This window comes from Anguilla rostrata, chromosome 2 (genome assembly GCF_018555375.3).
Source record: "Anguilla rostrata isolate EN2019 chromosome 2, ASM1855537v3, whole genome shotgun sequence".
NCBI lineage: Eukaryota > Metazoa > Chordata > Actinopteri > Anguilliformes > Anguillidae > Anguilla > Anguilla rostrata.
In genome coordinates, this window is record NC_057934.1 from 18,630,235 (window position 1) to 18,655,382 (window position 25,148).

Sequence of the window (25,148 nt, forward strand, 5' to 3'; positions counted from 1 at the left end):
TATTATATATCATTATTAGACAATTAAAGAAGTCTGACCCTTCACTCGTTTGGGTTAAAAAGAAAATGTTATTGAACAAAAAAAGATGCTGATGCATTTTCAACATATGTCCATCATCAGAACCTCAGTGTTCAAAATGCATGAGCATCTTCTGCTTCAAGAAAAATATTAAGAAATTCTTTCTTTTTTTTCCCAGAAGCTCAACAAGCTGGGTTGTTTGATATCGCAAGGCTAGGCAGCAGCCTGTAGCAGGACAAATTGATTTGTCATTGATTAGGAGCAAAGCCCTGGCTAGACTTCACACGCGGTGCATCAGGAGAGCCGATCCTCTTACGGTTGAGAATGATACAGTGCAAAACATTTTTTAAAACAATGTGAATCAGTCAGGAGAGTTCACCCTGTTGGTCACCATATTGGACCCATCCATTAGTAAACTGCGGGGGGGGGGGGGGGGAGCCATGAAAATGCAACATTCCAGTGGGGGACATCCTGCTGCCTGCCGGTCTGCCGTGCCAGCTCCCTGATTGGACAATCAATCGTTCTTGGGAGCGAACCATTGGTCTCTCGGACCCACCTCATATTACATAAGAAATTGCTTGAGCTGCAGCCTGGCAGCCCTACAGCTTTTCATTGCGTTTTTAGGAGAAAACTCAAGGGACAAAAGCTGCTGCCATTTTGCAAGCTACAGTCTGATCGGAGCTGTGAAAGATCCAATTGAGCTACAAGTTTCATTTCAGATTTCAATTTTTAATTAAAAAATTTAAATAAGGTCTAGGTCACCAGTCCGCTAACAAGAGGGACCATGAGTTGAAGGTATAGTACCTACAGGCCAACTATGTTTGAAACAAGCAGATGAATAGTTTATAAAACACACTGCACTTGATTACATAGCATCCATTTTTACAGCAGGATACATACTGAAGTAATGCAGGTTAAGAACCTTGCTCAAGGGTACAATTGCAGTGTTCTACCTGGGAATCAAACCTGTAACCTATAGGTTACAAGACTAGCTCCTTATACTACACTGCCACCCTGGCAAGCCTGTACTTGCCAATGGCAAGACAATGGCAAGCCTGCACTTGTTCCCACAATGCAATACGTGCCCCTCCAAAATGAGCAGGTCTCCGATATCAATCCCAGAATCCTCCTCCCCAAATGCTTCTGCGGGGCTGTGGAAGAGAATCGGCGCGGTTTGTTTACACCCCTTGCAGAGAGCGGTGGCTCGCGGGCTACACCCTGCAGTTTCCTCCTGCCATGTCTCCAGGAAGCATAAAGTTCACTGCACACATAAAGCGAAACTGAATAAACAGCCGCACTCCAGGTCTGACGTTGAGCTGGGACCTTTGTTGTCTCGCCGTCGACCCCTGCTGGATTTCTGCCCTCCGTCACTGACAAACACAGACACGTGGCAGGTGCTCTCATTTCTTTTAAAAAAGGCTTTACTTGAAAAAAATTTGCTGTGTTTTATTTTGTTATCGCTGATTTTTCTGTCTGCATGAGCTCAGATGAATTCCAACACCACACCCTGCCCTCAAGACCTTGTAATTAGTAGGTTTCTTCCTCTTCTTGATTGGGTGCCCTGAGGTTCAACGAGCCGACAACACCTCATTCTCCCCAGCACTCCCGTCAGCGAAATGGCAGGTGGTAGCTGCGTGCTACACAGCAAGTGTACCCTCTGTGGCATACAACATGCTTAATTGTACAACTTGTGACCTGTGTGTTACATCCACAACAACTGGTCTATAACAGAACATTGGATATACTGCTGTTTCACAGGAAATCCCACGAACTGTGACTCTAGATGTTTAGGAAGAGAGCTCGGGTGATGACTATGAGTCACAGACCCTTCCTGTAATTGAATGCACTCACACACGCTCCGCTCTGTTCTCTACAAGTATTAGGGTCTTGGACATTCACTTAGGATTAGGATGAGGGTCTTGCTCACATATATTGAAGGATCAAAGGGTTCCCAGTTAGAAAAAGTCAGAATATCTAGGGTGGAAATCTAGGTTGAGAGATATTTTGACATGAACGTTTTAGGCTGACCCCAATATAGCTCAGGTTTTACACTGGATTCATCTTCCTCAGCATGAAAACTTTTACTTTGCAATCAAATTTCGCTGGGTTTTCACCAACTTTACACCTGTCCAAACGTAGGGGCTGCCTATTGTAAACATTTGCACACTCAAAATTAGCAAAATTTTTCCACATTTAGCCTTTCCAAGAGCAACGTTTTACATGAATGCATGGTTTCAAAATGCACCCCACACAAACGCCACTTCACCGACTTTTCGCCACAAAAATGTTTACTGTGTTGGGTCTTAACACTTAACAAGTGAGAACATCAGTGGGTGCGTGCTTCAGGGCTCCTCATGTGAGGCTTGAGTGTCACAGTGGAGACTTGGTCATTCTAAATTTGGGGAGAAAAATAGAAAGAAAAACAGCAAGAGACCATGGGACACATTAGACAGCAGTGAGCCTAGTGTCAAATAGTTTTTACCCACATGCGCATTCAGAAATGTAAACGTGTCATTCTGTATCAAAAGTCAACATTCTTTTGGAATTACCACAGTGCTGGCATGTTTGATTTTCAGATGGTACTCTTTTTGACATTGATTTGCTTTAATGGGCCATCTAAGTACAAGTAAAATTGAACATATAAATGTTTTGGTGCAATGCACATAATCGCTGTTTTATTAAAATGATGACCAAGCAAATAAATTAAGTAAGAAATTATTAGTATTATTATTAATAATTATTATTAAGAATGATTAATGCCTTAAAATGTAACATCTCCTGACAGTAGAGGAATCTCCCACCACACCAATGGGGTAATTTCCATTTCAGTATTTAAGCCAGTTAATTATTAATTGAGAAATGAACAGAAATTCAATTAGGGAATAGAAGAATGCCCAATGCAGCATCGCACCGAACTCTATGGCAGCGCAAACAATTCTGTTGTGTACCTGCAGCTGCCATGGTCCATCTGGGGTTGCCAGGTTGTTGCCAGGTCCTGGGAAGGGTCCTGGGCAGCATTTATGGAGTTGCCAAACAGTGGGTTGGAGGTAGTGAGGTGGGGCGCGCTGCCTTCCACAGCAGGCAGGAAGTGAACACAGGACCCGAGCAGGAAGTGGAGCACAGCCTCTCGCGTCACCTCTGAACACCTCTCTTTTTCCTTCTACTCCTCCAACGTGTCACCGTGGCTTTGCCTGTGTGATGCACTCCTCCTGGGGCGGATGTAATCTTACTAATCGAATGAAGTGTTCCTTTGCTGTGAAATGTTCTTTTGATTGCTCCTTTTGTGTAAGTATGGCACCACCTGCTGGTAACGGATCGGGAATAAGTGAATTTGAAGGTTTTATTTTCATCCCAGAATCTTCTGCTCAGTTGGTCGTGTTTATGAGAAATCGCTCCTTCAGCATCAAATCAAGTGCTGCACTGCTTGTGTCATAGCCAGAGGGAAAGGATTTATTTCTGTATGTCTTCTCACATAGGGCCTGATCTTTGGTTAGCATGTCCCTGTCTCTCTGTGTATTCCAGTTCTGGGCTGTTCCCTCACATCCACCCGACAAGACCTCTGGCCCTCTGGAACCCGTGTCACCCACGCATTTCACAACCCGAGGCGGCGGTCAGCGGGGAAAACAAATCGCACCTCCCTGACCTGGGTCACGTTTCTCACCCGTTCCTTCGCATCCAGTCTCACTTTTTTTTGCTGACTTAAACTTCCTGGACCGCGGAGGGAGGGGAGGCCTTCAGGAGAACTCCGAGGACCTGCCGAGAGAAGAAGGGGGCGGGGCTCGATGCCCCTCGCCTCCCTGAAGTGCGGTGGCATTGTTCCAGCGCTCGCAACCTTTCCACACGGGGGCCTGCCCTGGGCGGGCGGCCCGTTTCCGGGCATTGTCGAGCAGGACTTTGAAACCTTCGAGTGGCAGAGCAAGAGGAGAAGCGTGGAGGGGAGGGGAGGGGAGGGGAGGGGTGGGGGGGAAGTCCACCGGAGCTCAAAGGAGGGAAGAAGAGGGAGGGGGGGGGGCGTTTCCGAGCCTGGGAGAAGAGGCTCTTAAACGAGCGCCTGCCCCGGAAAGATCCTCAGACTGAGGGCTGAGGAGCACAGCACACGATGGCGAGGGTCCTCCTGCTCCTGCTGGGCTTTCTCCTGGAGGCGCTCTGCGACATCAGGGCTCGCGACCCTGAGGTCGAGGAGGACGGGGTTCAAGGTCACGCGGGGTGGCGGCCCCAAGGGGTCGGGACGCACGGGAACAGACCCCCCGTCCCCGGATACGGCCCTTTACCGGGGGGTCCCGTGTACCCCCACGTCGGAAGCCGAGAGGAGTCAGCGCCCCCTTCGGGGAAGTTTCAAAGCAATGGCGCGCGAACAGGGTGAGTCCTGCTTTCGCCCCGTAGATGCTATCAGTCTAGCAGATGTATTACCAGCCAAAATCTGAGACTGAATGTGTATCAGAGCGATCTGCGGCTCAGGAATGCTGGGTTTTTTTGAATGGGGGGGGGGGGGGACGCACTTTTGCGATAGTGGGAGTGTCTATCCCAGTTTCATGAGTAGTGCAAGCATGTTTCATCAAGTGGCATGTGTAACTATGGTGTGACAAAAACAGAATTCAGAGTGAAATACCTGTTGCAGGATGTGGTATTATAGACAACAAATAAATACTGGATATAATATGTATGATCATGTTAGCTTTGCAAATTATTCTGAAAAAAGTGTCTGATTTTAATACTTCCACTACTACTACTTCTAATAATAATAATAATAATAATAATAATAATAATATATTACAATTATTACATTATTATTATATTACATAAAATTGTCACTTTTGCCATCTAGTTTTATTGTTGAATGACAGTTTGGTGTCAAGTTGAACTCACATGGTCAGGATGAAGAGAAGTGATGCGTTTCACAAGCAAATGACAACACATCAAGTTCTCCTCGTTTATCCTGTATTCAACATGCAGCTGATCACTGCTGTGTTCTGGATATTAATGCCTCTGTGTGGTATGTGTCCACTGTTACTAGTCTGCATGTGTACTCACTTTGCCAGGACAAATCAATAGCAATTCACTCTCATAAGCGGAAAGCATAAAAGGGCTATATATTTCCTGTGTTGAGTGATAGGATCTGACCTTCTGACAATGCTTGGGCTGAAATCCAGCTCTGGGATGTAAAGAGGAATTGCTAGGAGCTTCCATACGCAAAGCCGTATACATTGTGGATAGGTAAGCGGCTACACACTGCACATCAACAAAATTAGTGCCATTCTGTGTCGATGCCTTGAAGAAAATATTAATTTTATTATCATGGTTAATGTTTACATTTTTCTTCAGTCTTCAGTTTGACTAAATATTTCGCTCAATGATGAGTGTGATGAAGAGCAGTGCGTCTCACCAGGCATCACCAACCCTGGTCCTGAAGAGCTGCAGGGTCTGGTAGTCATCCTTACTCAGCAATTAATTGATCAATGAATCACTTAAAGCAGTTGATTACACAGTTAGCTCGTCTCACCTATGGCTGTGAGGAGGTACAGTAACGAGAGGACCTGTAACTGTGAACTCTTCATTTGATAGGTGTTCTCTACAGACTGACTTCACCATTCTGACATCCCCCCAATAGATAAATGAGTGTACAGAGTGCATTGTAGACTCTTTGAAGTCTACAGTATGATATTTCAGTCAGCTGAGTATATAGTGCACGCGGTCTGTACTGTAGTTTACACATTTGGTTGAGTTTGGCCTGACCTACATTGTGTAATATGTGTCACATATGTGACATGGAAGTAAGTTGAGTGTATGTTTGACTCAAGCTACAGTGAGTTGTGTGTTACAAAGACAGTCTTTAGTTAGATGTATTAGGTAATGCGTGCCTTTGAATTTCCCACAGAGAAAGCTGATCTGAAATCAGTGGTAGCCCTGCTGTTTACTTAGCCTTCTGCGGGAAAGCTGGTTAGGTTAGGAGGTGGAGGGTGTCCTGTCTGTGTTCAGCCTGTGAGAAGGATGACCATGGATCAGTGGTGGTTGCCTTGACTGTGTTTCACCTTGGTGGGAAAGTTGACCTTGGATCAGTGGTGGTTATCTTGACTGTGTTTCACCTTGGTGGGAAAGTTGACCTTGGATCAGTGGTGGTTATCTTGACTGCGTTTCACCTTTGTGAGAAAGCTGACCTTGGATCAGTGGTGGTTATCTTGACTGTGTTTCACCTTGGTGGGAAAGCTGACCTTGGATCAGTGGTGGTTATCTTGACTGTGTTTCACCTTAGTGGGAAAGCTGACCTTGGATCAGTTGATGGATGTCAGCAGAAACAGGAAGGAAGCCAAAGCCTGTTTGGGCCCGGCAATACGGGACACATTTTCCATGTTAACCTTTGTTTCTGCAGTTTAACACTGGACTGCAATGCACCAGACCTTCCCAGACCTCTTGTCTTTCTCTCACTGGGACAGATTACATTTTGGGAAAGCTTGGTGCTCTAAGGGTGGGTGTACATTATATGAGTTGCAGGCTCCCCATAGTTTTTTTCTGATCGGGACCAAATCGTAAGAAAAACGTTAGGTCATGACATCCATTCCGAACTGATCCAACTGGTCCACGGGCTCCCGACTGTTTCCTGACGTCAATCGGCTTAAATTCGTCAGGTGTGAGAGGTCACGCGAACTGATTCTGTGTTTCAATTCCCGTTGACCAATCAGGAGGTGGTTCTGTGTATGATGTTTTACCTGCTGTGCTTTGCCAACGTCATCTGATCTGGTCGTGAGCTCATATAGTCCATGATATCATTCAAACTGTTGTCACAATCTGAACCTCGTTAAGTGTGAGAAGACATCCGATCTCCCAACGTCGTAACCCGTGAGATCATCGTATAATATATTCCCGCCCAAAGCTTGCTAACTAGGCCTGATATGGCTAGTGGTCCACTTCAGTACAACAGCCACATAGGCCTGAAGTCTCATGCATTTTGAAGGCCACGCATGCAGGTCCCAAACTCCCACTTATTTCAGCCAAGGCCACCGTGCTGGCATTTCAGCAGGGGGTACTGCAAATTTGGTATGACCTTTACCTGAAATGAAATGATTTTGAGAGATTTTAGACGCTCTGCGCAGGCATGAATTACATGGGGGACTTGGAAATCTGAATTTCTATCTGTGGAAGTATGTATTCTGGTCTACGGATACGCAGTGTGACTCATGTCACTTCCTGTCGGCCTTGCGCCACGCCCGTTAACTTGTTTGGCAGGGCAAGTGCTAATCTTTTCAGGATCCCTTTATCAGTGTTTAGGTAGTGGGAAAAAATAACTTGTTCATCATGTGACGTACACCTGCAAAGAACCAACGTGGATTGGTTCCAAACAAAGTCTGTTTCATGAATATTTGTTTATTATTCAAAATATTTCACTTGAAGGTTGGTTGCATGTCTGTTGTATTCGACTTACAAGTGATGAAAATGATTTGTGTAATACGTTAATTTTAATGAGAAGGAAGAAGTCTCGGCGCAATTTGTTTTCACTAATGCATATGTCACATGGTACATGTGATGGATTTAAATGGAACATGCTAAGATTTTTCAATATCTTTAAGAACTTTGAAAAAGATATATTGCAAGTTTGAAAATGATGCTTACAAATTTATTTCACTCCCAAATTGTCCCAATGACCCAGTCAGATATGATATCCAAGGCTCTCAGAGTGGGACATCTTGTCACTTAATCCTATTTACTATCTCTGAACGGCAGGGCAAAAGGTGAATATAGGCTGAATATAGTCCGTGCTTAACTGAGCACACAGCTCTAAAGAGAACAGCATTCGAATGTATGAGATTCTCTACTAAAGCAAGATCTGATGATTTCCGCACAGCGTGCACCTTGATGCAGAGTTTCACAGTCATTTCTGTGGCACTGTTCCCATATGGTTTCATTCTGAAATTTTGGGGTACGGCGAGAAGAAAAGAAGCAGAGAATGTTGAAGACGAAGAGCCTCTTTCAAAATGCTGTTCAGCAAAAAGCCCTGGCCAGCCAAATTCAAAGACCAAAGACCAAATCGCAAGTGGCTGACCAGAACTGAGCTTACTGATTTTGTATACTGTACAACAATTATCTACAATTATTGAGGTCTCTAAAAATAGTGAAGGGGCATCAAAAAATAATGGTAATGAGTTATATGTGAAAATGTGTTATGTTCTTAGCATATCTTCATATTATTTAAGAGTAGGAACCCTAAACAGTAGAGACCACATTTGATCTGGATGCAACTGTCTAGGTGAAAATAAAGAAGAATGTTCCAGATTATACTCTTTTTTTCCCCATTTATCCTTGCTGCTGGTCTTTTGAATTAATCATTGCATTTATATAGCACTTTTCCAAATGCTCAAAGTGCTTTACAATGGTGAGTGGGAACTCACCTCACCCACCGCCGATGTGTGGCACCCACCTGGGTGATGCACAGCAGCCATTTTGCGCCAGAACGCTCACCACACATTAGCTAAGGTGGAAAGGGAGAGAACATTTTTTTACCCAATTAAATCAGGAGATGATTAGGTGGCATGTTCGAGAGAGCCAGGTCAGGAATTTAGCCAGGACACCGGGGAACCCCCTGCTCTTTGTAACAAATGGCATGGGGTCTTTAATGACCACAGTGAATCAGGACCTCGGTTTAACGTCTCATCCGAAAGATGGCATCTCCAACAGCACAGTGTCCCCATCACTGCACTGGGACATTGGAGTTTATTTGACCAGAGGGACGATTGTCCCCCTGCTGACCCACCAACACCACTTCCAGCAGCAACGTAGTTTTCCCAGGTGGTCTCCCGTCCAAGTACTAACCAAGCCCACACTTGCTTAGCTACAGCCATTGAGCAGGAGCAGGAGGAGTACATGGTGGCGTGGCTGCTGGCTTTTGGGTGCAGCAGGACCGAAGGGTGGGCAGTCAACAGGCTTACCGAGTCTCCTCTCCTCTGTAGGAACTGGTGCAGCTTCGTGCACCAGCACAAGGTCACCAAAGCTGTGGTCTTGCGCCAGGAGAGTTACATAGTCAAGTCCCTGAGCCCCTGTCCCAGCGGCCCGCCCGACTGCCAGGTGGTCATGTGAGTACCTCACGCTCTGGAAGCACAATCCCACAATGCACTCCCTACCATAAAAAACAACAACAAAAAGAAAAGCAAGACTCTGATAGACGCACACCTCTGCATCATGTCACTGTCTTTACCGTCTCATTCAAAAGTGGAGAGTGCCAGCACGCTAACATGTAATTTTTTTTTCCAAATGAACATTAGCAGTGTAAACATGTACTGGTACTCCATAATCCTCCGCTGGTGCGCATTAATCCTCTCAATTATTTGTAATTGCAGCTGTAATCTCAGTCTCATTTACTCTGTTATTGTATGATTGATCAGAAGGTTGGACGGTCCTCTTTCACCTCTGGTTAAAGCAGATATATTTATATTAGTGAGGTCATATTGGGATTGGTACCTTACTACACTGTTCTGACCGCAGGTTTGCAGGTAGCAACTACATTTCCCTGATTGGCCTGACAGTTTGTATGTGTTAATACTATTCTAGAGAAAAGCTTTCACTTGCTTCCATCTGCTTCACAGAAGTAAAGCGCACTTTGAAATCTCAGCCAAATTATATGCTGCTTTGCTAAGAAGGTTTGTAAATGTTTGACAACGGCTGTTTGTGCGTGTGTGTGTTAACAGGTACAAGGTCTCTCTCAGGCCTGTATATAAAGAGGGGCAGAAGATTGTCACGTCTCTTCTGTGGCACTGCTGCCCGGGTTTTGGAGGACATAACTGTGAAGCCACCGGTACGGTGATGTCACCAAGACTCAAGCCGTTAATCACAGGAGAATCTATGTCACATGATTATGAAGCCATTTTAGCTGCTGCTTTTTTTCCCATGGAAAACTTTAAAAATACATATAATGTTAAACAAGGACCTGAACAGAATGAAAGTGAAATTTGTTGAAATTTTAAAGTTCTGGCTAAAATTGATCTAAACTACATATTTAAGCATTACTTTACTTTTAAAATATGCTGAAAATATATAGCTGCCAAACAGTGTAGTAGTTTAATTAAATTTTGCAGTAGTTTGCTGGTAGTTTATTTAAATGTTTGTAGTAGCTAGAGTAGTCAATTACTTTTTTGTCATTTTGAGGTGTAGTTAAGTACATGAACTACCAACTACTTTTGGCCCTAAAATACTGTTTCCTCAAACCTCATTGACCAAATACTGCCTATTCTCTCTCTTTTTCCTCTAATCCTGATTGGTGAGAAACATTCTGCTACTCTACATTTTCCAACAGAAAACTACCATTTGCCACACATTGCTGGTTCTCCCAGTGTATAAAAAGGCATTGCTCACGTGTCTGGACAACATGATTATGATAATTTTCTAAAGTTTGAACTACATTTTTTGAGTAACTGTAGTTTCACAAGCTACATTTCTCTGTAGGGTAGCTTTGCTGTAATTCAAATGCTTTCAGTGTGAAGTAATTGGTACTTTGTAAAACTACGCTTTCAGAGTAGATTTCCCAACACCGCTGCCCGCTAATATCAGGTTCATCTTTTGTGGAGGCATAGTGAGGTGAACTACTCTGTACGAAACCCTCTCAAGAAACCCTGCTTTGAAAATAAACAGTCATCTGGATTTGGCCTAGTACAGACTTATTCATAAATACTGCAGTTCTTAAGCCTGTTTGCTTTTCCCTAAATATGGTTTAAACATTTCTGTCATGAATAAGACCCTGCCAAGTTCCCTTCAAATACAGGGCCTCCATTTCAGGGCTCGGTGGGAAGATCTTATATAGATAGACGTATTCTGGGCTAGTCACCCATCTTCTTTATACAGTACATACAAACAACTGGTAAAATTTGGCTTGCTTACTCAGTCAGCCAGCCTTAGCTCATGCCTACTGATTTAGAATCAGGGAACATCTAATATAGACTTCCTGTGTAAGCAATGGCTATAAGCTGTAAAAGGAAATTGAGGTCTTTTTGAACCCCATATTGGATGAGTTACTGGGAGTTGCTGATCACTGGCTCACCCGAACCTGTCCAATATATACCAGTTTATATATTTGGCTCTCCAAATATTTGGTTAGTTCAAATCACTGAACCCTTGATTGCACATTACGCCTCACCTCATTTATACCCCATGGCAATAAAATATACCCTGGAGTAGAATCTACATTCTACTCTGTTCTACAGACCTGGATTGAGGTTTAAAGCACACTCATTTTCAGGGATATCGAAGCTAACAGGTGTACCGAGGGTCTGCTGCATTACTGCTCACTTGTATTACATTACACTTATTTTATCCAAAGCGACGTACAATAAGTGCGTACCGAAGGACGTTGGAATAACTACAAAACACAGGTCCGATAAGGTCCAATACTCACTATGTAACAGTTATTCAAAGCCACGAACACCTTAAGTCCAGTTCACACAGGAAACATTACTCTGACCTAACCTTCAATCTAGGATTGTATTGGTCCTTGAAATTGGGGAAACGCGGCCTTGAAAGGTCCTGTGGTCTTTGGTTCGGCAGCGTAGGCAAGCGTGGGAACCGTGGCTGAATTTTGCCTGAGAAAGCTGGGAAAGCGCCACTGTCCTCTGTGTGATTTACAGCGGCAGATGCCCGTGCCTCGGAGCCTGGGGACCGGACCGCTGGGGACCCTCGGGAGGGGCTCGGCGACGCCCAGCTGCAGGGTGGGTCCCCTGGCGCTGCCGTAGGATGTTTACCCGTTCGGAGCGGGAGGGTGGCCATACGTGTGCCCGCCGGGGGTGTGTCAGCCTGCCGCTCCTGCCCTCTCTCCCCCGCCTCTCGCCTCGCTCGCCCGGACAAACGGAGGAAGCGGCGCGCTGCGGGGAGAGGGGAACTCCGAGAGGCCGGGCGAGGGCCTTTAAATACCGCCGTGAGAAGGAAAGGGTGGGGCGGCCGGTTCTCAGGGCAACCAGAGGCATTAAGCAGAGGCATTAAGCGAGGGCGTATGAGGAAGAGAAACCCTAAACAGAGCTCACGGGTAAAACGCGCACACACACACACACACACACAAACACGCACACACCCAGACCTTTATCTCTCACACACACAATCACAAGACACGGGCATGTTTTGAATAGAAAGACATGGGCATGTTTTGAATAGAAAGACATGGGCATGTTTTGAATAGAAAGACATGGGCATGTTTTGAATAGAAAGACATGGGCATGTTTTGAATAGAAAGACATGGGCATGTTTTGAATAGATCCTAAAATTCTTGGCAGCCTTTTTTTACACAGTCAAAAACAAGGGTGGGGGGAGTGGGGGGTAAATTCCCAGGTCATTAAAGCAGCACTCTCCACACCCCTGTTGACAGCACTTCCTAAACCAGGGGTCCTCAGTGACTCATACTCATATCCTGTGAGATACGAATCTACTACAACCACTCCACCCCTCCAAGCCCAACTCGTGCCTCTTCTGCCCAGGATCTGACCCCGCCCACCGTTTCCTTCTTCCTCACCCTTGACAAGCGCATTCACAATGCTGCTACTGAAACGCCTGCTGTCACCAAACCTTTTTCGACTCGGAGATAAGGGCAAGTGGGTTGCAGTTTGACTGTGGCCTTGCTTTTGGAGTCTGCCACAGTGTTACGACCTCTAGATGTGTGCAGTAATGGTATGGCTCCCACATCACAAAGGTCAACAAAGGCGTGTACATATGGAACGTATGAGATAAGGCCAAAATGCGGGGGAAGGCGACTTCCAAGAACCAATCAGGGAGCAAGGTGAATTCACCCCAGCTGCAGGAAACTGTCCATCAGCGCATAGCCCATTTCCCCAGGGCCTGACGCTTTCCTCATTTTTTCCCCCCCATTTTTATTTGGAGCACTTTGTTTTGTTGTTTCATGACAAGGAGATTTGTGCAAAAAAAACCCCAAATCAAACACAAAATGTGCAGTTACAGGCACGTTAAAATGGGGTGAAACCAAAACAGAAAGAGTGCTAAACATGGAAGCATTGGCATCTTGGCATGCCTACGGCCATCAGTCAACTGCTGGAGTGTAGACTGGGAAGAAGGTCAATCCTACAGGCATTCTATTTGATGGATTTGAGGACTAAAAGATCCAAATGAGCGTTAATAGCATGACATGAGATATTCTCTCTCCCTCTCTGTATCTCTCCCTCCATCTCTCTCTCTCCCTCTGTATCTCTCCCTCCATCTCTCTCTCTCTGTAAAGCATCTGCTCGGGAGACACAACTCTCAGAGGACCTCAGCTGGGAACAGAGGGACTTCCAGCCTCCCGGAGACCCACTTGGAAACTCACCACACCCCGCTGTCTCTCCCCGTGACGTCAAACAGACTGGTAGGAGTCCATTTTCTGCTCCTGTGCTTTGCTTATCTATTTTCAGTGTTGTCACCAGCTTCGCATATATGAAATCTTAATTTTTAAGAATGTATTATGTATAAGTGAACCATCAATCTAAACACTGGGGAGTTCTTATGTGAGGACGTGTGCGTATGTGTGCGTGTGTTTTGGTCTACGTTTTGGTACGTGTATATGTAAATGCATGTATGCTTTCCCATGATCCCTTTCAGCTGTAATATACATGCCACACATCTTGTACCCGACACAGCAGTTTCCTTTCAACTTTGTTCAATTACTCACAAAGTGACCGTGTGTTCTCTAACGGACAATCTGGTTCTAAAGGGAATAAGTGCCACATCAGAGCAGATCGTACTGTACTTTTTCGACGGACAATGGGACATATTTCCGGCTGTTATTAAGAGCTGCAGTTCCTTCAGCAATATTACAGCCAAACTAAAAACCTGGCTTACAGCCAAATAAGCATGTAATCACTGACTTATTGACTACACTTGACCAGAATTTAATGCACATGGAGGCCTACTTTGCCCTGAATTTTCTCCCATGTCTAACCTGTCATCAGCCTGACCTAGTGTTAGTATCTGTAGTATTATTGTATGGATTGTTTGTTTGTATGTATGTATGTATGTATGTTTGTATTTAATTGTAACCTGTTTAAGGACTGCAGATGAGAATTAGCTTGAGCTAACTATAATAAAATATGTCAAATGGCAAAATGTATATTTAATATTGTACATGTTCCCTTATAAATAAAAAAGAAGGGTATAATGAATAATAATAAAAAGCATGGGTGAGGGCAGGAGTGCGGACATGGGTTGGGCTTCATCCTGGAAGCGTTTTGGGACTGTACAAAAAGTACAACAAGGGAAAAAAATGTTCTCACTTTGTGTAACAGTAGGAAATGACACAGCTTATACTTGCCTCTGCAAACAGCTCAGCAGCATATCACTCCGTTTCAGTTGAAATATTCAGTCTCGTCAAATATTATTTAACGTGGAAAGAATGGGACTGCATGTATGATCAAGGTACCCATTTTGGCTGCGTCTTCTAGGTGAGCACAGAGGGGCTGTGGCCTCTGTGCCTCTCCCTGCCCCGCCTACATCTGGGACCCCGCCCCTCCACCACACCACTGCAGCGCTGATGGCTCAACTTTCCCCCGTGCTGGACGGCTTCAACCGCACCCTGAGGCGGCTTTCCCAGGAGGTGGGGCGCCTCTCCCAAGGCCTGGCTGAGCTGCGGAGGGACCAGCAGGGCGGGGCCCCACGTAGAGGAGGAGGAGGAGGAGGAGGAGGACCTAGAGGCCACAATCTTGAGGCCCGGCTCATAGCGAGCACTAACCAGATCGGCCAGGTGAGGGCCCTGCTGAGCGCCAGGCAGAACGAGCTTGAGGGTCGACTGCAATCCCAGCATGCTGCGCTGCACCACCACCTGACCGCCTTCAAGGCCGACACCGACAGCAAGATCGGGCAAAATCAGGTGAGAACGCGAGCTAACTGGCGGCTGCTATGTTTCTCCTGGACATTCTGCACAATAACATGGGCCCCACACAGAATACCTCTCCTGATACATAAATGACATTATTTAAAGTTTAACTGACTTGCTACCCTGGTTAAGGGCAAAATCTGGACCCACAGTCCAGACTGAATCCTGACCATGCCAGTGTCGAATATGACTGATACTACACTGGAGGTGAGGCGCTTGGCAATTATAGCTCCATATATAGTGCTATAGCGCCGCCTACAGCCGCAGACTGCAAGTGCATCCTAAAGATTGTGCCATGTTCAAGTACAGGAGTGAACCAGCACAGTTTATAGAGCTGTCGGAAAACTAAACTAAAGTAAAACCAGCCTGCAGACCAGCCCTTCACAACCAGACTTGTGCACCCCCTGCATTAGACACACAGGCCAGAGGATTGGAAATAATGAAATATCCTGGTTTAGCGTGCTCAGTCAAACAGACATAGTGAATGAGAACACCTGTGCCCTGTTTACCTCCAGGCCAGCCTTCGGTCGCTGAACGCAACCTTGGAGGAGGTAATACTGAATCAGCGTCGGCTGGAGGACGCGGCGCTGGGGTGGGGCGTCGGGGGCGGAGGCGAGCCTGGGCTGGGAGCGGCCGCGTGGCAGGCCATCGGAAGGCTTCAGGCCACGGTGTCGAGCAATGGCGCCAAGGTCGCCGCCCTGGAGGGGAAATCAGAAACGGCAGTCCGCCACCTCGGGGACCTGCAGAGGGGCCTCCGGGGCCTGGAGGGGAAGCTGGCGCTGACGGGACGCGGCACCCAGGCCCACTTCAGCGACACGGCGCTGGACGTGGAGGACGCCAGGGCCGCGATGCTGGGCAGGGTGGCCGAGCTGGCCGACAACCTCACCGCCCACGGGGAGCACCTGAGCGAGCTGGACTCCGACATGCGGTACCTCCGGGAGCGGCTCGACGGTGCCGCCGCCCCGCCGGGATGCGACTGCCCCGCCCTGGCGAAGGCCGTGTCCGAGCTGCAGCGGGACGTGGCCGGCGCCGCCCGGGCGGCCGAGGAGGACCGGCGGGCCCGGGAGGAGGGCGCCGGGGGACCGGCGGGCCCTGGGGTCGGCTCGCTGTCCGACCTGCGGCAGGGGCTGCGGCAGGTCCGGGACTCTCTGGCCTCGGAGCAGGACAGGGGTCGCGCGACGGCGCTCAACGTGACCCGGCTGCAGGCCGCCCAGGAGCAGGTCCAGCGGGACGTCCTGGCCCTGCTGCGGCGGGACGGCGAGAAGACCAAGGAGATGCGCCGTCTCGCCGGCTCCTTCTCCTCGCTGCTGAAGGACGCCATCCGCCACTCCGAGGTGCTGGAGGTCCTGCTGGAGGAGGAGGTGCTGGAGTTCAAGAGGCTCCCGCCCGAGGAGCAGCGGGAGTACTCCATACCCCTGCTCCGGAGGAGGATCCTGCTCGCTCAGGAGCAGGTCGAGAGTCACGCCGTGACCCTGGCCGCTCTGGAAAGTCCCGTTGCTAACGACGACCCTTCGGGCGCCCTCGCGGAGAGGCTCAAGAGGGAGGCTGACGCGGCGTACGGCTCCGAGGACTACTCTGTCAGCGACTTCTGGAGCCTGGGGAGAGAGGTGGAGGAGCTGGAGACCAGGCTGGGCCAGCTGGAAGGTCGGAGTTGCCTCGACCGCTGCTGCAACTGCACCTCACGCACCACTACCGTTGCCCCCACAGGCCCGGCGGTGGAACTGCAGGACGAGGTTGTCACGCTGCGCAAGGAGTTGGAGGATCACCTGCATGTGTTCCGGAACCTCTTTGGCAACACGGGCGGCCTAGAGCGTTCCAACGGGACGCTGGACCTGGAAGTACTGTGGGCAGCAGTCAGGGAGAAAGAGGGGAAGAAGAAGTTTAAAAAGCAGAGGAAAGACAAGGAGAGGAGCGACCGTCACAGAGCAGAGATGGTTAACTCACGCAGTAAAAGGGAACCGGTCCCAAAGGCAGCAGGTAAAAAAATATATCAGTTTGATTTAAAGATGCCATTCACCTATAATCAGTATTTTAAAAATATATATATATCCTTTATCACAAAAAAAGGACATTTGTTTTCACATATACGTAGCCCAGTAAGTCACATAAAAACAAGGTACAGCTGCACACCATTAACTGAATAAATGGAAGATGAGAACTTCCATGACGTGAAGTGATATTGACTATTAAGATTAAAACTCACTCTGGGATATCCTGTAATATACTGCATATGCAAGACAAGGAAAAGTTCTTACTAAACCGCAAAAGCAATCCATGGTGTATATCTGTATTGAAGTTACAAGATAACTACATACTGTGAGCTTGTGGAATAAGCTTAATACATTTAATCACTGACTTAGAAAAAAAAATTAGTATTCAGATGCTCTCATTGAACCTAATAGCATACTTTTACCATTTGACACAGTAAGAATATCATGAAAGATTCAACTAAGTTGTTCAAGACTGCCTCCTTGTGGTGCCTATGAAAACTGCAAGAAGATGTACAAATTACTATATTAAGGTCTACATCATTCATATTTACAAAATATCACCAGATTGGATTGTTCAAAATAATTATTTATTATTTTCAATTTATTTCCCATCTCTGTTCTCCTACAATATGACTTGACCTTCAAGCTCAAGATATTCTGAGCATCATATTTGGGCCATCATAATGGAGTTCACATATACCTATAGTCATAAAATTTGAGCTGAATAGGTCATAATCTGTGCCTGGGTGTCTAGTCTAGGACACAGTTAGCCTCGTGCTACAGGCTGGTTGGGGTTTCTTTGGTTCCTGTTACCCGGGTTACATTTGTTCCAGGCGTTCGCAGGCAGTTTTGAACTGATCTTCTCAACCCACCCCCACCTCATCTCTCCCAGACCTCTCCCAGTTTCCCGACGCCTCCATCGCTTTCCTGGCCCGCAGCCGCGACGGTGCCGGGCGGCCCGGCCCGCTCACCTTCGAGACCGTGTCGCTGAACCGCGGGCGGGCGTACTCGGCGGGGACGGGCGTCTTCCGGGCGCCCCGCGCGGGGCTCTACCTCTTCCTGCTGACCCTGGACTTCGGCCCAGGCCCCGGCGCGGCCGTCCTGAAGAGGGACGGGGCGCCGGCGGCCACCGTGCGGCGAGGCCGCGGCGAAGCGGGCGGGGCCGTGACCCGGGTCTGCGCCCTGGAGCTGGGGCGGGGGGAGCGGGTCCACCTGGAGCTGGAGCGAGGGACCGTGGGGCCCGGAAACCCGACGGACAACGCCTTCGCCGGCCTGCTGGTCCTGGGGACCACCTGAGGAGCAACCGCCTCACACTGGGGAAAACGTGTAGTCAGCCTGTCCCCCAAACACTGACCCAAGATCAGCTTCATGCCTCCTTATTTCAAACCCTGCCATTTTGTGTATAAAGTCGGCTACTGCATGAGGATTCGAGGGACAGAATCCACCAGCTGCAGCTTTGGAATATTACCGTGCAACTGTAACGATGGTGCGAATGAGAGGGGCTAAGCAGGGCTCTACAGCGCTGCCAGTTTAGGAGAATTTGCTCTGAAAAACCGATGTGTGCTAGCTGTAAAAGTCATTCAGGAGTACATCTACCAGTTGGGATGCTTTAATGTGCTGCAAAATATTTCGACTTAGGAGCACATGCACTCCTTCGAAAAAATGGTAGCACAGAGCCCTGCTGAGATACTTTTGGGCGACTTCCACTATTACTGGGCTCCATCTTACCCAGGTCTTTCAAACGCGACCCATGGTATTAAAGGGCTTCTAGATAGTAACATCCAGAATCCAGACTGCATGTTAAGCCAGTCACTTCTCCGACCATGGGTACTACATGCACCTAGTTTAAGGCAATCTTCAGGAATTAAACTAGGGTGGGGAGAGACAATCCCATTGAGTCAGTCTGGGGTATTCATGCTGCAATGCTTTTGCTTTCCAGCAGGTGGGGGTAATACTATGCAATGCTATGACAATGCCCACCTTAAAGACTATACAAGACCGATATTTTCTGTACACCATAATATATTTATAGTAGATAGCACTCTGGTGCAGAGCATACACAATTATTTGTTTCACAAACATTTTTAAAGACACACTGTGCTTGCATTTCCTCTGTGTGATAGTGTGTACATTTAAAGCACTTTACATTTCGCTGGTTACCTGGGAGACATCAGGGACCATGATACAGTGTAAAAAGCCCACTTGGTGCTACTGGGCAAAATGAAAATATAAATAATATATATGCAGTGTTTATGACTTTTCCCTACCTTTAGCCAGGTTCAGAAAGTAAAAGTCCTCCCAATATTTTGTTCCATTTACCTGGATTTGCCAATTAGCACAATTCTTTAGGAAGAGGTGGTGCTGTTTAGTAAAATCAGCTGGCTGAGGTCATGGGTGGAAGAAACACAGAGCCAAACTTTTACTTTCTGACCCCTGGACTTTCCACCTCCGCACTAGTCTACAACTGTTAGTGTGACACTCAGCATGTCTTCATCAACAGGAGCACGTGGCTAAAGCCCCAAATGCCTGCAAATGTGCAGGACTGCAGCACCCACTTAAACAAATACAATAAATGTTTTTGTCTTCCACTCAATGTGTAGCCAGTTATGATGAAATACATGCCACCTGCATCTTCACTAACTAGTTGCAGAGTTTGACTGGTGTCTGACTGAATGCACAGTGGAAATCGATGGCATTTTGATGGGTTTTGTAAAATATTTTTTTAAACATTCACCTCTCAACTCACCTCAATCTCCCTCTGATTCATCAGTAGGATCTGGATACCAATTTGGAAACCACTGAGATGCCCTTGACTGCAGACATTCTATGTTATTTCCCATTTACCAGAGTTATAAGACCTCACGGTCTCTCTTGAACAACTCCATTGAGCAAATATGACAAGACCACAATGCTTTGTACTAAAATAAGCTTATTTAATTAAAAACTGATAAAATGGACATAATCTGTGTACTGAATGTTTCATTTTCCCTTGGTAAACATATTAAGGCACCTTTTACTTGGACCAGATGCTGTACAAAATACAAAGACGTTATAGAGGTTTAGAGGTTATTCTTATATGCATATATATAACACATAGACAAAGGGAGAGAACATACTACTACTGCTTGGGAGTCCATTAATATACACTACACATAGCTAAATTTATTTACCAACACAATGACTGTAAAACAGGTGCAAACCGTACTGCAGACATGGTTTCCAACACATGCACATTCTGCATGATTTATAGTTGTAGGGATTGTTTTTCATCTGCTGGTTTCTACAAACAAGACCAGGTTAAAACCTAGCGTATGGCTGGACCTAACACACGTGATCCGGCCGACCAATGGTGTAACTTCATCACTCACTCACTCAGTCACAGACATTCGCCTTTGTAGGGCTGGCCCTGCTGTTGCGGTCCAGCCAATAACACAAAAGCATTTGCAATCTTTGTGTGTGCCAAAATGGCTACGGGTCTTCTCAGTGAAGCTAAATTTAAAGATTTTTTGTGCCAACAGTAAAAATGAGATGGGGGCGAGGAGGTAGACAATTCACTCCTGAAACAAATCAAACATTGTCTCCTTCCAACATACTACAAAAAAAATTCAACCTTGGAGAAAATAGAAATGAGCTCAAGCAAAACTTGTTCTTGATTTTAGTTCAAATGTTTTCCATCTATGTGAGGCAATGCAGCCACTCCTAACAGTCAGTGAGACAATCATACAACTTCCTCCCAGGTTTCTCTTTTTGTTACATTTTTCCCCCAGAGCTTACATTCAAAATGTTAAATAAAATGTAGCAAATATTATGCATTGTATTTGCCTCTTTTATTACACGCTTGATTAAATTAAATTGTTATATTGTTTGTGACACACATTCAGCATTATTCACTGTGTGATTTTATCAGTAATCGGGGCTCATGTGATGTGTGTACAGACATACATACATGCATATATACACGCTACAGTCTGCCTGGACCAATCAGATTGACTTCCGGGTGCCTTTTTAAATATTCATGAAGGGGTGTGGCTGCACACAAAGCATCCATATCTAGAGTATGGCACAAGCGGAACCTGCTGTTACCACGTGGAAAATCATCAAAGGAAGTGTTGAGGACTGGAGGAAAGGGCTGGTTTTTAAACAAATGATTGTACCGTCAGTAAAACTGAGACACCAGCGTGACAGCATTTACCTACTCAAATGTGGCCTGTGCCAAGGACGGGTCTCACACACACAACCTTATTCTCCCAGCAACTTTACACTTAACAGAATTGTTTTTTTTTGACACACCGCCACCGACAGTTGTCTTCATAGAGAAGCCATTATCTTTCACTTCTGGTGAAGCTCTGTGGAATGTGAATGTGACACACGGCGAGAGTCATTTTGACGAGACCAAAGATCGCCACTCCTCATAGCTGCCAGGGGCCGACAGCGCCCAACGGGGTCGACTGCGAGGCCAAACGAAAGGCCCAGACTCGGGATCGAATGACTCCTCTCTCCGACTCGTTTCCCGCGTTCCTCCTGTGTGTGTGTGTGTGTGTGCATACATCCTCCTGCTTGATTTAACATGCGGCTTTCACAGAAAGCACTGATGTCACTCTGGTCCTCAGAGTGTGAGTTCATAAAAGGGAGGGGGAGCCTGTGCTGACAGCACTCTGGGTCCATGGGGCAACGCGCCTGACTGTCTAACATATGGTCCACAAAGTGCTGTCCAGCAGGGGGCGCCAGAGGCAGCGCCGTACACGGGGGTGGGAGGAGCCGCCACAGTCAGGTCCGCCCCTCTCCACCTCCCTCATCCCCACCCCCCTTTTTCCCTTTTCCCTTTCCTTGAGGTGAAGCCTGGATCCCTCGTAGCCGTGACATCAGAAACCACGCCCCGAGCTGGCAGTTCTGTCCGCCCGGGAGCGAAACGGACCCGCCTCATATCTTGATGTCCTGAGACTCCACCATTTTGGCGAGGGTTTTCTTCACCCGCAGGGCGGTGAGCCGGGAGGCGGGGCTCTGCGTCCAGCACTCGCACATCAGCTTCAGAACAGCCCGGAGGCACTGCGCGGGGAGGGAAGCCTGCCATTAACTTCTAATAAAGCTGCCAGGAAAAACATTTAGCTGGCTCTGTGCACACACACACGTTTCACTCAACAGCTCCACCACCTTCCCTTCTTTAATACGTGACCAGTGAAATAAAAGCAATGCTCACATTAAAATCGCTATTCTGTAAAAATAACATGAATAAATGAATAATAATATTGTTATTATTATTTCCCACAGCCGCCCCTACCTCGTCGCTGCTCCAGCGGTTGGACAGGGTGGGCCTCAGGCCCTTCACGCAAACCACTTCCCTCATATCCTCAAAGGAGGGGTCTGCCGGCACCATGCCGCTGTACGGCAGCTGGTACTCCTCTGCTATACCTGCACACAGGAGACAGAGAGTCAATAAAGCAGCAGGAGAACACACCATGGGGCGACATAGCCCAGGAGGTAAGAGCGCTTGTCTGGCAGTAGGAGGGTTGCCGGTTCGATCCCCTGCCCTGGGCATGTCAAAGTGTCCCTGAGCAAGACACCTAACCCCTAACCCCTAACTGCTCTGGTGAATGCAAGGCATCAATTGTAAAGCACTTTGGATAAAAGCGCTATATAAATGCAGTCCATTTACCATTACACCACTAAAAACAGAGCTAAAGAATGTAATAGTAACTGGCATCAGAGTAGCAGTTATGGGGACAGTAGCTGTGAAGCGGGGACACTAGTTATGGGGACTGTAGATGTTTTGTGGGGACAAAACCTGTGGGGACGGTACTTGTGGGGACAACAGCTGTCCTGTGGGGACGGTAGTTGCAGGTATAAGTGTGTAACGTGCATTTTGTGTTTGTGTGTGAGTGTGTTTTTTATTGATGTCTGTAACATGCGTTTTGGGGACAGTAGCTGTTTTGTGGGGGCAATAGTTACGGGGATAGCAGTTACAGGAACAGCACTGACCTCCCGTGACGCAGCGGCGGGCCATCTCCCAGACGATTAGGCTGTAGCTGTAGATGTCGGCCATGATGTACGCCTGGAACTGGTTCTTGTTTAGGCTGTCGTCCAGCACCTCTGGGGCCATGTATCGCCTGGTACCCACCCGCGAGCTGAGCGGGACATCCACCTCGCTGGTTTCACTGAGGGACACACACACACATGCAAATGTAACGCACACAATTTAGCCCACTACAGCTGTGTATGTGTATTGTAGTTTAGTGTACTGTATTTTACATGTACCTGCTGAAGTTAACAGCCAAACCCAGGGGTATGTATAGGTGTGTGTGCACAGACATGTATACAGTGAACTGTATTGTAATGCAGTGCAGTCTAATGTAGTATATGTATAGTGTAGTGTTATGTAATGTAGTGTAATGTAGCCTACAGTGTAGTGTAGTATAACGTGCTGTACTGAAGTGTAATGTAATGTAGTGTAATGTAGCCTACAGTGCAGTGTAGTGTAACGTGCTGTACTGAAGTGTTATGTAATGTAGTGTAATGTAGTCTACAGTGCAGTGTAGTATAACGTGCTGTACTGAAGTGTTATGTAATGTAGTGTAATGTAGTCTACAGTGTAGTGTAGTATAACGTGCTGTACTGAAGTGTAATGTAATGTAGTGTAATGTAGCCTACAGTGCAGTGTAGTATAACGTGCTGTACTGAAGTGTAATGTAATGTGGTGTAATGTAGTCTACAGTGCAGTGTAGTATAACGTGCTGTACTGAAGTGTTATGTAATGTAGTGTAATGTAGCCTACAGTGCAGTGTAGTGTAATGTGCTGTACTGAAGTGTAATGTAATGTGGTGTAATGTAGTCTACAGTGCAGTGTAGTATAACGTGCTGTACTGAAGTGTAATGTAATGTGGTGTAATGTAGTCTACAGTGCAGTGTAGTATAACGTGCTGTACTGAAGTGTTATGTAATGTAGTGTAATGTAGCCTACAGTGCAGTGTAGTATAACGTGCTGTACTGAAGTGTAATGTAATGTGGTGTAATGTAGTCTACAGTGCAGTGTAGTATAACGTGCTGTACTGAAGTGTAATGTAATGTAGTGTAATGTAGCCTACAGTGCAGTGTAGTATAATGTGGTGCAGTGTAATGTAATGTGGTGTAATGTAGTCTACAGTGCAGTGTAGTATAACGTGCTGTACTGAAGTGTTATGTAATGTAGTGTAATGTAGCCTACAGTGCAGTGTAGTGTAACGTGCTGTACTGAAGTGTTATGTAATGTAGTGTAATGTAGCCTACAGTGCAGTGTAGTGTAACGTGCTGTACTGAAGTGTTATGTAATGTAGTGTAATGTAGCCTACAGTGCAGTGTAGTATAACGTGCTGTACTGAAGTGTTATGTAATGTAGTGTAATGTAGTCTACAGTGCAGTGTAGTATAACGTGCTGTACTGAAGTGTAATGTAATGTAGTGTAATGTAGTCTACAGTGCAGTGTAGTGTAACGTGCTGTACTGAAGTGTTATGTAATGTGGTGTAATGTAGTCTACAGTGTAGTGTAGTATAACGTGCTGTACTGAAGTGTAATGTAATGTAGTGTAATGTAGCCTACAGTGCAGTGTAGTATAACGTGCTGTACTGAAGTGTAATGTAATGTAGTGTAATGTAGTCTACAGTGCAGTGTAGTATAACGTGCTGTACTGAAGTGTAATGTAATGTAGTGTAATGTAGCCTACAGTGCAGTGTAGTATAACGTGCTGTACTGAAGTGTAATGTAATGTAGTGTAATGTAGTCTACAGTGCAGTGTAGTGTAACGTGCTGTACTGAAGTGTTATGTAATGTGGTGTAATGTAGTCTACAGTGTAGTGTAGTAAACGTGCTGTACTGAAGTGTAATGTAATGTAGTGTAATGTAGCCTACAGTGCAGTGTAGTATAACGTGCTGTACTGAAGTGTAATGTAATGTAGTGTAATGTAGTCTACAGTGCAGTGTAGTATAACGTGCTGTACTGAAGTGTTATGTAATGTAGTGTAATGTAGCCTACAGTGTAGTGTAGTATAACGTGCTGTACTGAAGTGTTATGTAATGTAGTGTAATGTAGCCTACAGTGTAGGGTAGTGTAACGTGCTGTACTGAAGTGTTATGTAATGTAGTGTAATGTAGCCTACAGTGCAGTGTAGTGTAACGTGCTGTACTGAAGTGTTATGTAATGTAGTGTAATGTAGTCTACAGTGCAGTGTAGTGTAACGTGCTGTACTGAAGTGTAATGTAATGTGGTGTAATGTAGTCTACAGTGCAGTGTAGTGTAACGTGCTGTACTGAAGTGTAATGTAATGTGGTGTAATGTAGTCTACAG

The 25,148-nt window shown here is 46.4% G+C and overlaps 2 protein-coding genes across 6 annotated transcripts in view; one reads left to right on the plus strand and one right to left on the minus strand.

Annotated features, from left to right (window-relative positions):
* Positions 1-4,062: 4,062 nt before the first annotated feature.
* On the plus strand, positions 4,063-20,641 carry LOC135247495 (multimerin-2-like). 4 transcript variants are annotated; one of them, XM_064320994.1, is made up of 8 exons: positions 4,063-4,377; positions 8,958-9,080; positions 9,693-9,799; positions 11,622-11,702; positions 13,214-13,339; positions 14,412-14,836; positions 15,358-16,819; positions 17,726-20,641. In XM_064320994.1, the coding sequence occupies exons 1-8, from the start codon at positions 4,118-4,120 to the stop codon at positions 18,127-18,129; spliced, it is 2,988 nt and encodes a 995-aa protein (XP_064177064.1). In that variant the 5' UTR covers positions 4,063-4,117; the 3' UTR covers positions 18,130-20,641. The 4 variants fall into 4 exon arrangements, with proteins under 4 accessions (XP_064177064.1, XP_064177066.1, XP_064177065.1 ...); XM_064320996.1 differs by having other exon boundaries at positions 13,241-13,339; XM_064320995.1 differs by having other exon boundaries at positions 11,622-11,700; positions 13,224-13,339.
* Positions 19,745-25,148, minus strand: part of LOC135247496 (bone morphogenetic protein receptor type-1A-like) — a 39,372-nt gene continuing 33,968 nt past the window's right edge. For both annotated transcript variants that reach the window (XM_064320998.1, XM_064320999.1), the window contains 3 exons: positions 22,810-22,985; positions 22,112-22,242; positions 19,745-21,879 (listed from right to left, as the gene is read on the minus strand). In XM_064320998.1, coding sequence (XP_064177068.1) covers positions 21,754-21,879; positions 22,112-22,242; positions 22,810-22,985 — 433 coding nt within the window. In that variant the 3' untranslated portion in view covers positions 19,745-21,753. The remainder of the gene's footprint in view (positions 21,880-22,111; positions 22,243-22,809; positions 22,986-25,148) is intronic.